General features: G+C 30.8%; 1 protein-coding gene across 1 annotated transcript; it reads right to left on the bottom strand.

The window, feature by feature from the left end:
* Positions 1–9157: 9157 nt before the first annotated feature.
* LOC107937451 (autophagy-related protein 8f) lies at positions 9158–11657 on the bottom strand. Its single transcript, XM_016870334.2, has 6 exons — positions 11484–11657; positions 11290–11340; positions 11139–11194; positions 9972–10024; positions 9764–9882; positions 9158–9434 (listed from the first exon to the last, which is right to left on the bottom strand). Exons 2-6 carry the CDS (start codon positions 11324–11326, stop codon positions 9346–9348), a joined length of 354 nt encoding a protein of 117 aa, XP_016725823.2. The 5' UTR covers positions 11327–11340; positions 11484–11657; the 3' UTR covers positions 9158–9345.
* Between the last annotated feature and the right edge of the window lie 662 nt (positions 11658–12319).

Here is a 12319-nt window from a genome sequence, read left to right as displayed (position 1 = left end):
ACAACGGAAATGTTCGACGGAGATTTGATACAGTGGAAGTCCCAGTTGAACCTTAGGAATAGATTAGGATACAAATGTCATGACATTAGGGTTACTGAGATTACGTGTAAGACCATATCTGGGATATGGCATTGATATGAGATTTCGTGTAAGACCATAGCTGGGCTATGGCATCGATAAGAGATTACATGTAAGACCATATTTGGGATATGGCATTGGTATTGTGTATGTGTGATTCTCGAGTATCCTTTATTAATTTTCGAATGGTTCAACTAGAAAAGATGATGGTTCGTGAGTATAAACGATGGTACGAAACAGTTGAGGTACTCGTGACAGAAATCGACAAGTAAGTGATATTGTGAAATTCACATGATGAGTAAGTGGAAATTGATGATACTTTACATGATTCAATTAGCTATAGAAATGTGATGGATATTAGATTAAATGTAGCCTATCTCAATTTGCTTATGCTTATGTAATTGTGAATTAGTTAATATGATGTTCTCAAACCATATAGCATTAAATTGAATACTTGTGAAATTCATGGTAAACTATGTAAATGAATATGTGATAGATTGTTGAAATCATATGAGTTAAATCATTATATGAGTAATTGCTTAAAATGTGTTAATTTGGTAAGATAGTTTATTACCATACGAGCTTACTAAGCTTTATAGCTTACTTTCTTTCCTTTTCTATGTTTATAGTGTTTCGAAGGCTCGCTCGGGTTGGAAGTCATCGAAGATCACATCACACTATCCAACTATTGATTTGGTACTTACAAGCTTTGTGATTTTGGTTATATGGCATGTATAGGCTTTGTGGTTATTTGATAAGTATAAGTACTTTTGGCAATTGATGCATATGTGTTTGATATGTAATTAGCCATGTGATTTAGCTTAAATTTGGTTTATATGATATTATGAAATTATATAAGTATATGACTTATGAGATTTGGTTTATAGTTGTTATATGATTGTCTTGATTTTTAGAAGGTGATTTGAATTGGCATATAAGTTATGTGATGGGCACAAAAGTAACCATATATAAATGACCAATTGAATAGCTTTTGAAGTTGATAAATGACATGTATAGGCTATGGTCATTTTGGCATGTTGATGAATATGTATTTGGCCTTATGAAATGGCTTGTTAATGTTATGGTTTAATGTTTATATAATCATGCATTATGGCTCATTTTGGTATGGATGAGGTTGTGGCTATAATATGAAATTGGCCATTTGGCATGTAGTATATAATTGCTTGAGAAATGCCTTGGTGTGGATTGGTTTTGAATGATGAATTGGTTGATTATAGGTAAAGTTATATATATATGAAACATGGTTAGTAAAGTATGTGATTTTGGTATATGCTTGAATAGTTGAATCATGGTGATTTTGAGTATGGTAATTGTCGATATTGAAATGGTATAAAATGTGATGATTTGAGGTTGTTTTGGCTACATATATATGTTTTGAAATGGTACAAATGAAGCTTGTGTAGGTTTGCATAGAATGAGTGGCGAAATGGCTTGTAAATAACCTATTTTTGTCCACACGGGCGGAGCACACAGGCGTGTGACTCAACCGTGTGTGACACACGGCCAAGCGACATGGTCGTGTGTCCCCTGTAGCATTTAATAGAAACAAGTCAGTGAGTTACACGGCTTAGACACACGAGGGTGTCTGGTGGCCGTGTGAGGGACACGGTCTGGCCACATAGGCGTGGGTCCCCTATTTTGGGAAAAACTTTCTGAATTTCTTAAAATTTTCCTGAGTTATCAGTTTAGTGCCGAATCGCTTCTAATGCATGATTTGAGCCCCAAGAGCTCGTATTAGGGACTTTATCAGTGTATATGAATGATGTTATGATTAATTGAGGATTGTATGTGAAATGATTTTATGAATTATGAGATAAGTTCGGTAATGCTCCATAACCCTGTTCTGGCGACGGATACGGGTGTAACTATTAAACATTCTCTTTTATTAATCTTCTGTTACAAAAAAGTCTATCTTTAACAAAGTTTTAAGTTGAAATGTCATATGCTGTTTTTGGAAATGTGAGTAATTATTAAGCATTCTCTTTTATTTATCTTTTGTTTTAAGAACAATAAATAAAAGAATAATAAGTATTTTTTAGAATGGCTTTATGCCCGTCGTAAAATTTTTGCTAGGTGTTTAAGTTTTATAACATCCTTTATCCAGATCCGATAATTAGGGTCGGGTATAGGTTGTTACAATATTGGATTAGTACTTTTTGGCTTAGTGAAATTTTAACTTATTTGAAAAATGTTTGAAAGTTTGTTTAACTAACTTGGCCTTAAATTTTTTTTCTAAGTATAAGTTCAACAATTTTTCATTTAAAATATCATTTAAAAAGGAATTTTTGCCAAGTTCTATTTAAAATTATTTTTATTCAAAAATATCTTATTTGCTATATCAAAATAATTTATCACAATTGTAACGCCCTTACCTGACCCAACCGCCGAGTCCAAATATGGAGTATTACAATTGAATCAGTTTGGTCTAACATCACATTTTAATAAAAAGGATTCGCCAATAGACTTTATTACTTTGCAATGAATATATTGTACAACAGAAACCTTAAATCATAACCATGTTTGACTACCTCGAAAATTAAAATCCTAAGGAAACTACTTAAACACAATATATTTAACCCCAAGGAGAAGCATCTGAAGGTACCCCTTTTTGAACATGACACTTAACTGAAGATGTTCCTTGATCTTACAAGGTCTGGCTTGGTCCTTCCTTGAGCTCCTCATTCACCCAATGAGTCCTACAAACATGGATCAAAATTCTTGTAAGTTTAAAAGAACTTAGTGAATTTCTTTGCTACTATAAATGTATGTAATCCCCTTCTTGATGAGGTATTAACTTAAAGGAAAACAAACCACACTAACTCTCTTTTTTACTTAAACGTTTGATCTTATTCTGGAGTGATGGACTCTGATTCAACTTCCTCACTTCTTTATTGGCGGATTGATCGCTTAGCAATCTTTACCTGGTCGAGCTTATGACCATTCAATTGATTTTGGTGGTTTCTAAATGTTTCATCATACTTGTGAAATCTTACTTTTCCTACAGATATTACCTTATTTCCCTTTTCACATTTTGGTCATGAACCACCAGTTACCTTTATCCCGACTTGTAATCCCATAATCTCGAAACTTGACGAGTTGTTACTTGCATCGTCACCCTTAAATGTAAGTCCGATTGTACACTTTATCCTTAACAGAATTCCCATTATATGGTATCCTTTTAACTGATTCTCTTATCTTATAATAGTTCTGGTGTATTTGTTAACATTCCTCTAACAAGGCCACTAGCAAAGGCCCACAACATACTAGCGGTCTTAACCCTATTTCATATTTTCTACTTCCACCCTACACTCGGGTTCAAATGTTTGTTAGGTTACTTTCTTGTAATCCACCTTATTTGTGTTACCTTACTTTTAATGAGTAACATGTCCATCTGCATTGGACCATTTTGGCCTACAATAACTAGCAGACTGTTATTTGAGCAACTATTCGAGTTTACAATCTCCCTTTTATGATGGTTCCCTGCAGAACTAACTCTATAACGGGTACACTCATAATAGATTCTCCTCAAAGAGGAATAGTCTTGATAGACATAATTGTCACTTGGATAATCCTTATTAGTACATCTTCCTAACATACAAAGTTTCATTGAGCACCCTTTTGAAGTTCTTAATAGCGGATCCTTATCTACGGTCCTCGGATATATCCTTTTTCATTTGCCTATACACAAAGATTACTGGCACGTCATTCTCATATATGATTCTTGATGGGTTACCACTCATATGTCATACCTTCTTCTATATTTACTGTTTTAGGTGACTTTTCTCATTTCTATTACTTTTTTCATTCTCAGCGGATTCCTCAAACTCATTGGTTAGCTATCGTTTGCCAACAATTGTATTTTTTTTCTAACCATTTTTCCTCATTTGCGTAATGTCCCCATGATTACCATCCTGGCATACTACCTTGTGTTTATTGTCTAAGCAGATTACCCCGTGTTTATTGTCTCGACGGACTACCCCGTGTTTATTGTGGACTTCACATGCTGCCATAGTCGAGCTACAGTCTTATACAATATAACCATATGTTTAACGTCTTGGTAGACTCTCTATATTGTCATAATCGAGCTATGGTCTTACACGTTTACCTCAAATTTAACGTCCTAATGAACTCTCTATGTTGCTATAGTGGAGCTATGGTCTTACACGTTATACTTAGACCTATTCATAGGACGGGCCACCTGGCCTAGCCCGAAGGCCCGCCTGAACTGTGAGAGGGTTTGGGCAAAAATATAGGCCCGAAAAATGGGCTTGGACAAAAAAATAAGGCTCGTTTAAAAAAGGGTCAGGCCTCAGGTAAGGCATTTTTGGCCCCGGGCCCGGCCCGAATTCACTAAAGGACAAAAAATATTTTTTTTTGTGTTTTAATATTATTTTCTTATTATTTTCTCTCAATTTTGCTACCATTTTACTATTATGTTGCTACTATTTTGTTGTTATTGTTTGGATATTGTATAAAACTTATTTTTTTGTTAATTTTGTTATTATTTTTAAAGACATTTGTTAATTTTGTTATTATTTTAGAGGCATTTGCTTGTTAAGTTGCATCTATCTTAGTGTTATTTAAGTATACATATTTTTAAAATTTTATTTTCAATTTGTTGGGAAATATTTATTTTGATGTTTTTATTATTTTTGAAGTATTATGTGTATTTAAAAATTATATAAAAATTAATATGGGTGGGTCAGGTAAGGCTTGGGCAAAATTTTAGTTGAGCCCGGCCTGGCCCATGCACCTATAATGTCTCATCCACAAGGCCTGAAGCTTCGCACATCACAATTTGCACCCAATAGTTCTGGATTGCGGTAAACGAAAATTCCATTTCCCAAACAATTCGTCTGATCCTCCACATCGCCAAATCCTAACTTCTTCTAACTCGTCAATAATTTTCCCTTCATACTTCACCGTTATAAACATGCAAAACATGCATTTCATAAACATTTTATTATGGAGTACGCTACTTTCAAGAACCGAATCATATCTATTTCATGCATATTGAAATACATTAGCGAATACTCATATACCTACACAATCTTATACACGCATAGCATTAACAATCAACAGAGATCACACATTATCACAGAACTCATTCAGAACTCAACACAGATTCATGCCAGCAATACAACATCCCAGGAATGGAGTATACAAACTCATTTAATGTTTCTTTGCCTCCTCAGCTTAGCTTTTCCAAACATCGTAGCTTTAATTCTCCTGGCAGCAGTTCCCTTACTCATCTATCTTCTTGACTCAATCTTCACGAATATCGCTCCATGCAAAGCTCTATTATCTCCTTCTTCTTCTTCTTCAGAGCAACTGAAGAAGATGACGGAGAAAACAAAACAAAACATGGTTGAGAAAAATTCACTCCGAGAATTCATTTCCCAATTATTTATAGCCCTTCACACCCAGTTATCAACCCTATAGATACATGCATTAGTAATCATTTTGTCTCTCACTAAGGAACTGGTTGGTTCTAATCAAACCAAACCAGAATTAGAAATCAACTATGTCCAAATCAGCCTCTAAATTTTTCTAATTTTTCAGTAGAAGCTGCCAACTTACGGCTTCTTTCAAGTTAACCCCTAATCGTTCCTAAATTTTGGACTTTAAGAAAATCAGGTGTGACAATAATTATGTAATGTTATTACATTCAATTACTGAAAATATTATGTAATATCAACAACATAGAGTATTAAGGCTTTTCTTGATAAAGTAGAAAGAAAATTAGAAAAATAAAATGAAGGAAAATATATTTTTTCTTTCCATAGGTGTGTTTGGTAGAAAAGATGGAAAGAAAAAATAATTTTTTTTCTCTCCATTGCTTGGTAGAGTTGAAAAGTGAAAAGAAAAAAAATTAAAAAATGCATAATTTGAACTAACATACACTTCTCTTCCATTTGGAATGGTTGGTTTTTATATATATTGAGATGGAAAATTGCCATCCCTTCTATTTTCTTTTCTCTCACTTTTCTTCCAAACCAAGCACACTTAAAATTTATTTTTCTTCCACTTTTTCACTATCTCCTCCCATCCCTCGACTTTCCACCCAACCAAGCACACTCTAAAATGCAAAACATCATATCCACCAATATCATCATGTTGGGTCTAGGGTTGACAATAGAGCAGACAAAAGCGGATATTATGAAAGTATAGTGATAAATTTAGCTCTCAATGTTTCTTTTTGTTAATTTGTTTTTTTAGCTAAATTTAGTCATTAACCTTTCAAAATGAATCAAAATTTTCTTTTTAATGGAAATGCTAACTAAAACATTAATGTTTTTAACAAAGTTGACATGGCAACCTGTATGACAGTTCACAAGTACTACATGCTGACATAGCACTATTTGTTTTGTATACTACATCAACAAATAATTAAAAAATTATAAAAATATTCAAAAAATCAAAATTATAAGAAATATATATAAAAAGTTCATAACAATTCAAAAGAAGAGGGCTAGCCATACAGGTAAAGATGCCCATGGGTCAAGCCAAATTAAGGTCCGGTTCCAAAATTTTTTCAAGCCCAAGCCTGTTTTTAGGCCAGCCCAATTCACCCAAAAAACCAATTTCACTATCCAAAAAAATATATTAAAAATTATATTTTTTTAATTGGTATTTGATATGCTTTTATAATTAAATATAAATTTTAAAAATATTTTTAGTTTTTAAATTGAATTCAAGCCGAGCCGGCCTGAAATGCAAAAATCTATGCAAAAATCTTTGTCCATGCCCGACCCTAGTCAGGTTGGGTCTTCCGGTGCTCGACAAGCTACCCGACCCTTGAATAGGTTTACATTTGAGCAACCATGTATAAAATTTATCATTTTAGTCAATATTTCTGGTAAAAAATAAAAACTAAACTCTTCTTGAAAAATTAATGATTAAATACTCAAATTCAACTCTTTTAAAAAGGTTAAATATCAAATCTAACTAAAAAAATAAGTCAATATTTATATTTTATAATTAAATTTAAATAAAAAAATTTCTTATTATTTTTAAACAATTAAATGACCTACACTAGCTAATATCAAGCTTAGAAATTATTTAAAACTAGTTTAGCAATGCTTTTGAAAAGTACTTTTAAAAAATGTTGTGGAAAAATAGTTTTAAGAAGTACTTCTGAAAAGTTTAATTTAAGAATGGAATATTTAGCATTGTTGTCAAAAAGTACTTTTAAAAATAAAATGTTCATTTTAGACATGGTATTATCAAGTAACAAATATGTATTTAAATAATGTTCAAATTAATTAATATTATTATATTTTAATAAGAATATAAAAAAATTTATTATAACTTGTTAATATTTTAATATATGAAATATAAATTTTAAATATTTTAAGCAATAAATATTAATTATTTATAAAATTTAATTAGAATATATAAAATATATTTTTTATATTTAAATATAACCATTAAATATTTGTAATTAGTATTCACACATTTGATTTATTTAAAAAGTATATTTTTTAAACACATTTATGATTAAGCATCAAAAAAGAAAAAAGAAAAAAAAACACTACATTATTGGATGAGTGAAAAAATAATTAAACACCAAAAATACTTTTGAAAAAAGAAAAACTAAATTTTTTTAACTTCTCCTTTTTAAAAATACTTTTCAAAATTTTAATACAACTTTTTTTCCAAAAATACTTTTTTTTTAAATATTATTAATCAAGCCCTTAACATCAAGCCTCAACCCAACTTAATCAATGGATACCTTTCCAATAATAGTCTTGACCCAAATCGTTTGATATTTATTAGTTTTTTTAACATTTTCAAATTGACATTTAAAAATAAAATAATAGTCTATGAATATGGGGTATGTTTAAAAATTTACCAACTAATTGAATTTAAATGTATTTAATTGTATATAATTACACGTGACACTTAGGTAACAATCAATTCTTAAAAAAAAAGAGAATAAAAATCAAAATGATTATACAAGTAATTACAAACAATTAACTCAAATTTAATTACTTTTACCTTTTTAACTTTTTAACTTAAATATTTTAGAGTTTATCATATCATTATATTTTTATGCTTTTAAAGGATAAAAATATCAAAATTGATCCATACTCATTGAATGCAACGATCAAAATATAAAAAAACAACCCATACCCGTCTTTCAAACCTCCCCCTTCATTTTTCAAAATAAGAAAATCTCTGTTTTAAAGTGGATCAATTCACAATCTAGCAACCAATTTGAGTTTTATCATTCCCTAATTCCGGCCATTATATAAATCTCAAACCCTAATACTATATGAGGAATAAGAGGAAAATCCCAATCTCTAATTTTGCTTCAAACTATCTTTGAGATAAGAAAACATAAGTCAAACCCCACAAGTACATCTACCTCCCAAATGACTTTGGAAAGTTAACGCATTTTGACAATGCATTTTTTTAAACCCATAAATAAAATTACAAATCTGTCACGTGTTCCATTTCTTTTTACCATACTGTCAATGTACAAAATATTTTCCCAAAAAAACCCTAAACAAGACAAGAAAACAAAATATCGGTGCCTCTTTCTTAATAGCACGTTAAGACAAGGAAAAGCTAATTAATATGCAAGTATTACAATAGTTTGTTATATGAAATTAAAAGAATGAGAAACTCAAAATAAGCCTTTTGATTAATCAAAAACTATCAAATGAAATTAATTTATTGTTGACTAAAATCAATTAAAAATATAATACTCCTACCACAAGTAAGGTAGTATTGAATATGTATGAGTAAATGCTCTCTCAAGTTATTCATTTGATGATTTAGCTCAAATTTACTGTATCACTGTATTCAAACCCCACGAGATACACTACACATCGTGAAGCTCTGATAAAGCAGTGAATCAAATCAACAACATGAAGTTATGAACCAACAAATATACATACATCTACCATCATCTAAATCACAAAATTTTATTTGGAGATTTCTGTATCTACTCCTTGGTAAGTTGAAATTTCAGATCTGATACTTTATTTTCTCCATTAGTGACTTTTTTTTTTTTGTTGCATGAAAACTGACAATGCCAAGTTCAGGAATATAACACACAAGAATTTTAAATTGCTCATTGGTCTCACATTTTAGTCTGCTGACAAGCTATATACAGAGAAACTATACATGTAAATACAGAAAGATCATACATACTATGCAATAATGCCACAATTATCAATTATTTAAAGCGCGGGACAACATTAACATGGAAATTAATTAAGGTCAATGCATGATGTACTAACCAAATGTATTTTCCCCACTGTATGTAACATACAGAAATCCATCTTCATCCTTCTTTTCATCATAGATGGTTGACATAATTGCTCCTGCAAATTTATATCAATTTGTAAAAAGAAAAAAAAATGACAGTGTAGCATTTAACATTGAATAGAAAAAAGAAGACGATGAAAAAATGTCCCAGAACTTTAAGTAAGCCCCTAAGCTTTTATTATACTAAAACTTTTATCCTTTGATTTGAGCCCTTAATATTTAAATAAAATATCGCCTTGAGTTAAAGGCTTGTTTTAGGTATACATCAAATGTTAATATCTTATTTGGGTAATAAATATGAGAGGGTTACTTAAATATAGTTATAAAACTTAAGAGTTCTTTTTACATTTTTTTAAGCCAAGAAAGAACTAGCATAGGAAAATACCAGTTGGAGGGAGGACATTGTCCACAAATAAGAAGATAGCCTTTTCAGCACTCAATTTGATTCTTTTTCGGATCACATAGACAAATTGACCCACTGTCAAGTCAGCTGGTACTAAGTATCTGTAAATTATATAATCAATGTCATCACCAGTGTCTAATAAATTAATAATATGGAGATGTTGAGCACTAGGCATGAAATTGTTGCTTACTTCTTCTTGTCAATGTTAGGGATGTCGTTTCCTTTCGTCTTCTCCACAATCACCTAATGAGCAAATATCAATATAAGAAAGATTGGGGTCAGAAAGCATAAGCTTTTCTTTTGCACCATGCAAGGAGATGGACCAAACATGCATAAACCAATTCAAGCAGCCTCCATTTAACCTTATATGCTTTTAATATAAAGATTAGTAATTTATTCCAGGATTAAGATATTGAGCGCTCTAAACTTTTAACTGCTCGAGTTTCATGCTTTTCTTGTTCCTCCTTAAAGGGCCTTTTTCTCCTCCTCAGCAGGGAGGCATAGAGTATCTGAAGGGAATTTAATCTTTATTGAGATTTTAAATTATTCAATGCCTCATAATTAGCTGTTCTAATTTAGCCATGCCCTAAATAGCAAAAGTTTTCCTTTTCACCAGCTTAAAACAGGCACAGGTTTTCCCGAAACAAAAAGTTGTTACATGATATCGTTCTATTCATTCAATCATGTCTAGAAAGTAACGACAATCCAACCAATACAAATATTCAACTATTGCTTGAAATCCTCAAGCCATTTCTCACGAACATACATTAAAAACAAAGCAAATTACTGATATTAACGCGACATGTATTACTATGCTGCAATCACAACACAATAAGTATCACACGATGTTAATAGATGCATGCCTTAACCATGGTCCAATAGCAAACAAAGGGACTGCAATCCTGTCTACACAGTAATGACAGTATTGCCAATTCATCTGTCAAATAATTGCTTAAAATCCTTGAGCCAGATCCCATGAACATACATCAAACAAAGCATATTACTGACATGACACAATAGGTATCATTACCGTTACGCTGCAAGCACAACATCGTAGGTAGCCTAGGTGCACACACGCCTTAACAACACAGTGGAATATTACACTACAAAGTCAAGGAAATGCAAGCCAGACTAGTCCAACCCCTAAAGTTGGTATATGGAAATTGTCATTTGATCTAAAATATGGAACATAAACTGATACCTAACAGAAATTCTCAACAAAATTTAAAAGTTAAAAACACATGGCACTACATAAACCAAGGACAAACAAGCGATAGAACAATCAAAATTGCTATTTTAACATCAGAAAAAAAAATTAAAAATAATAAAACAGATATAGTTAATGATTGATTCTTACTGGAATTCTATCTGGGTATTTTACCCTAATTCTTGCAGCCTCAGCGCGCCTTTTCTCTAAACATCAAGAAGCCATAAATTAACAAAGCCAACCAAAAAATAGCTAAATCAATAACAAAAACTAATACTAATACACAAATATCAGTAAATACCAAAGTCATGCTCGATCTTGAAGCTACTTTTAGCCATTGTGCTGAGTATCTCTGCACAATAAGCAAATACACAATTTCAACAAATAGACATGAAAAAGAAGAAAGAAAAAGATTTATTTTTTCAAAAAACCTAGATCTTAAATTCAAAATCGAGACAACAAAATTTTAAAATCTCAACATACGAACATACGAACCGTTATTCGATTTTGAAGAATCCAGATACAAAAAATAAAAAATAATAATAATCTTTTTTTTTCAAATTTTCTTTTCAGCTGAATGAAAACTAAAATCGATAAATCAAGAGACTTAGAAGTAAACAACAAGAACACGAAAACTAAGAGACTGAATTGAAGAGATCCAGACTTGCTAAGCTATTATTGTCTTTAAATATTAAAAATAAATATGAATAAATAAAAGTGAAAAGACGATAATAGGTTTGGGCCTTCTGGCTTCTCCTGCGGTTCCTTTTATGTGATTAGACTCGGGTCGGGCCATGTGAGTCGGGTCTTCAACAAGGACTTCAATGATTACGGTTGCAAATGATAAATTCGGAAAAATTTCAATCCTCCATGTTTATATTTTTTTTTGTCGATTTAGCTTTTATTTTTTTAACAAAATCGAACTCTTAACTTCTCAAAAATTAGTCAAATTTTTTTAACGGAAATGATGACTAAAATATTAAATTATAACATTAACCATACACATGACAGTTCATATGCATATCATGTTAACATAACATTATTTATCTTATATGCCGCGTCACAAATAATTTAAAAATTATAAAAATATAATATTAAAAATATAAAAAATTCAAAAAAACAACAACATAGAGTACACCTAAATTGTCATGTAAATTATCATGTTTAAAATTTTAACATTTTAATTAGTATTATCGAAAAAATCATTTTAATTCCTTTTTAAAAGTTTGATTGTTAAATTTAACTCTTTTTTAAAGGTTAGGATCAAATTTAACTAAAAAAACTAAATTGATAAAATATGAATTAATAACATTTTTTTCTTAAATTGAAAA

This window comes from Gossypium hirsutum, chromosome D08, assembly GCF_007990345.1.
Source record: "Gossypium hirsutum isolate 1008001.06 chromosome D08, Gossypium_hirsutum_v2.1, whole genome shotgun sequence".
Lineage (NCBI taxonomy): Eukaryota > Viridiplantae > Streptophyta > Magnoliopsida > Malvales > Malvaceae > Gossypium > Gossypium hirsutum.
This window is presented reverse-complemented; position numbering and strand designations above follow the sequence as displayed.

Excerpts from the sequence above, each read along its gene's own strand:
- LOC107937451 (XM_016870334.2), bottom strand. The coding sequence starts at position 11,326 with ATGGCTAAAAGTAGCTTCAAGATCGAGCATGACTTTG. Across the intron at positions 11,195-11,289 it reads CAAGATCGAGCATGACTTTG|AGAAAAGGCGCGCTGAGGCT; the intron begins GTATTTACTGAT and ends CTTGATGTTTAG. Across the intron at positions 10,025-11,138 it reads AATACCCAGATAGAATTCCA|GTGATTGTGGAGAAGACGAA; the intron begins GTAAGAATCAAT and ends TTTGCTCATTAG.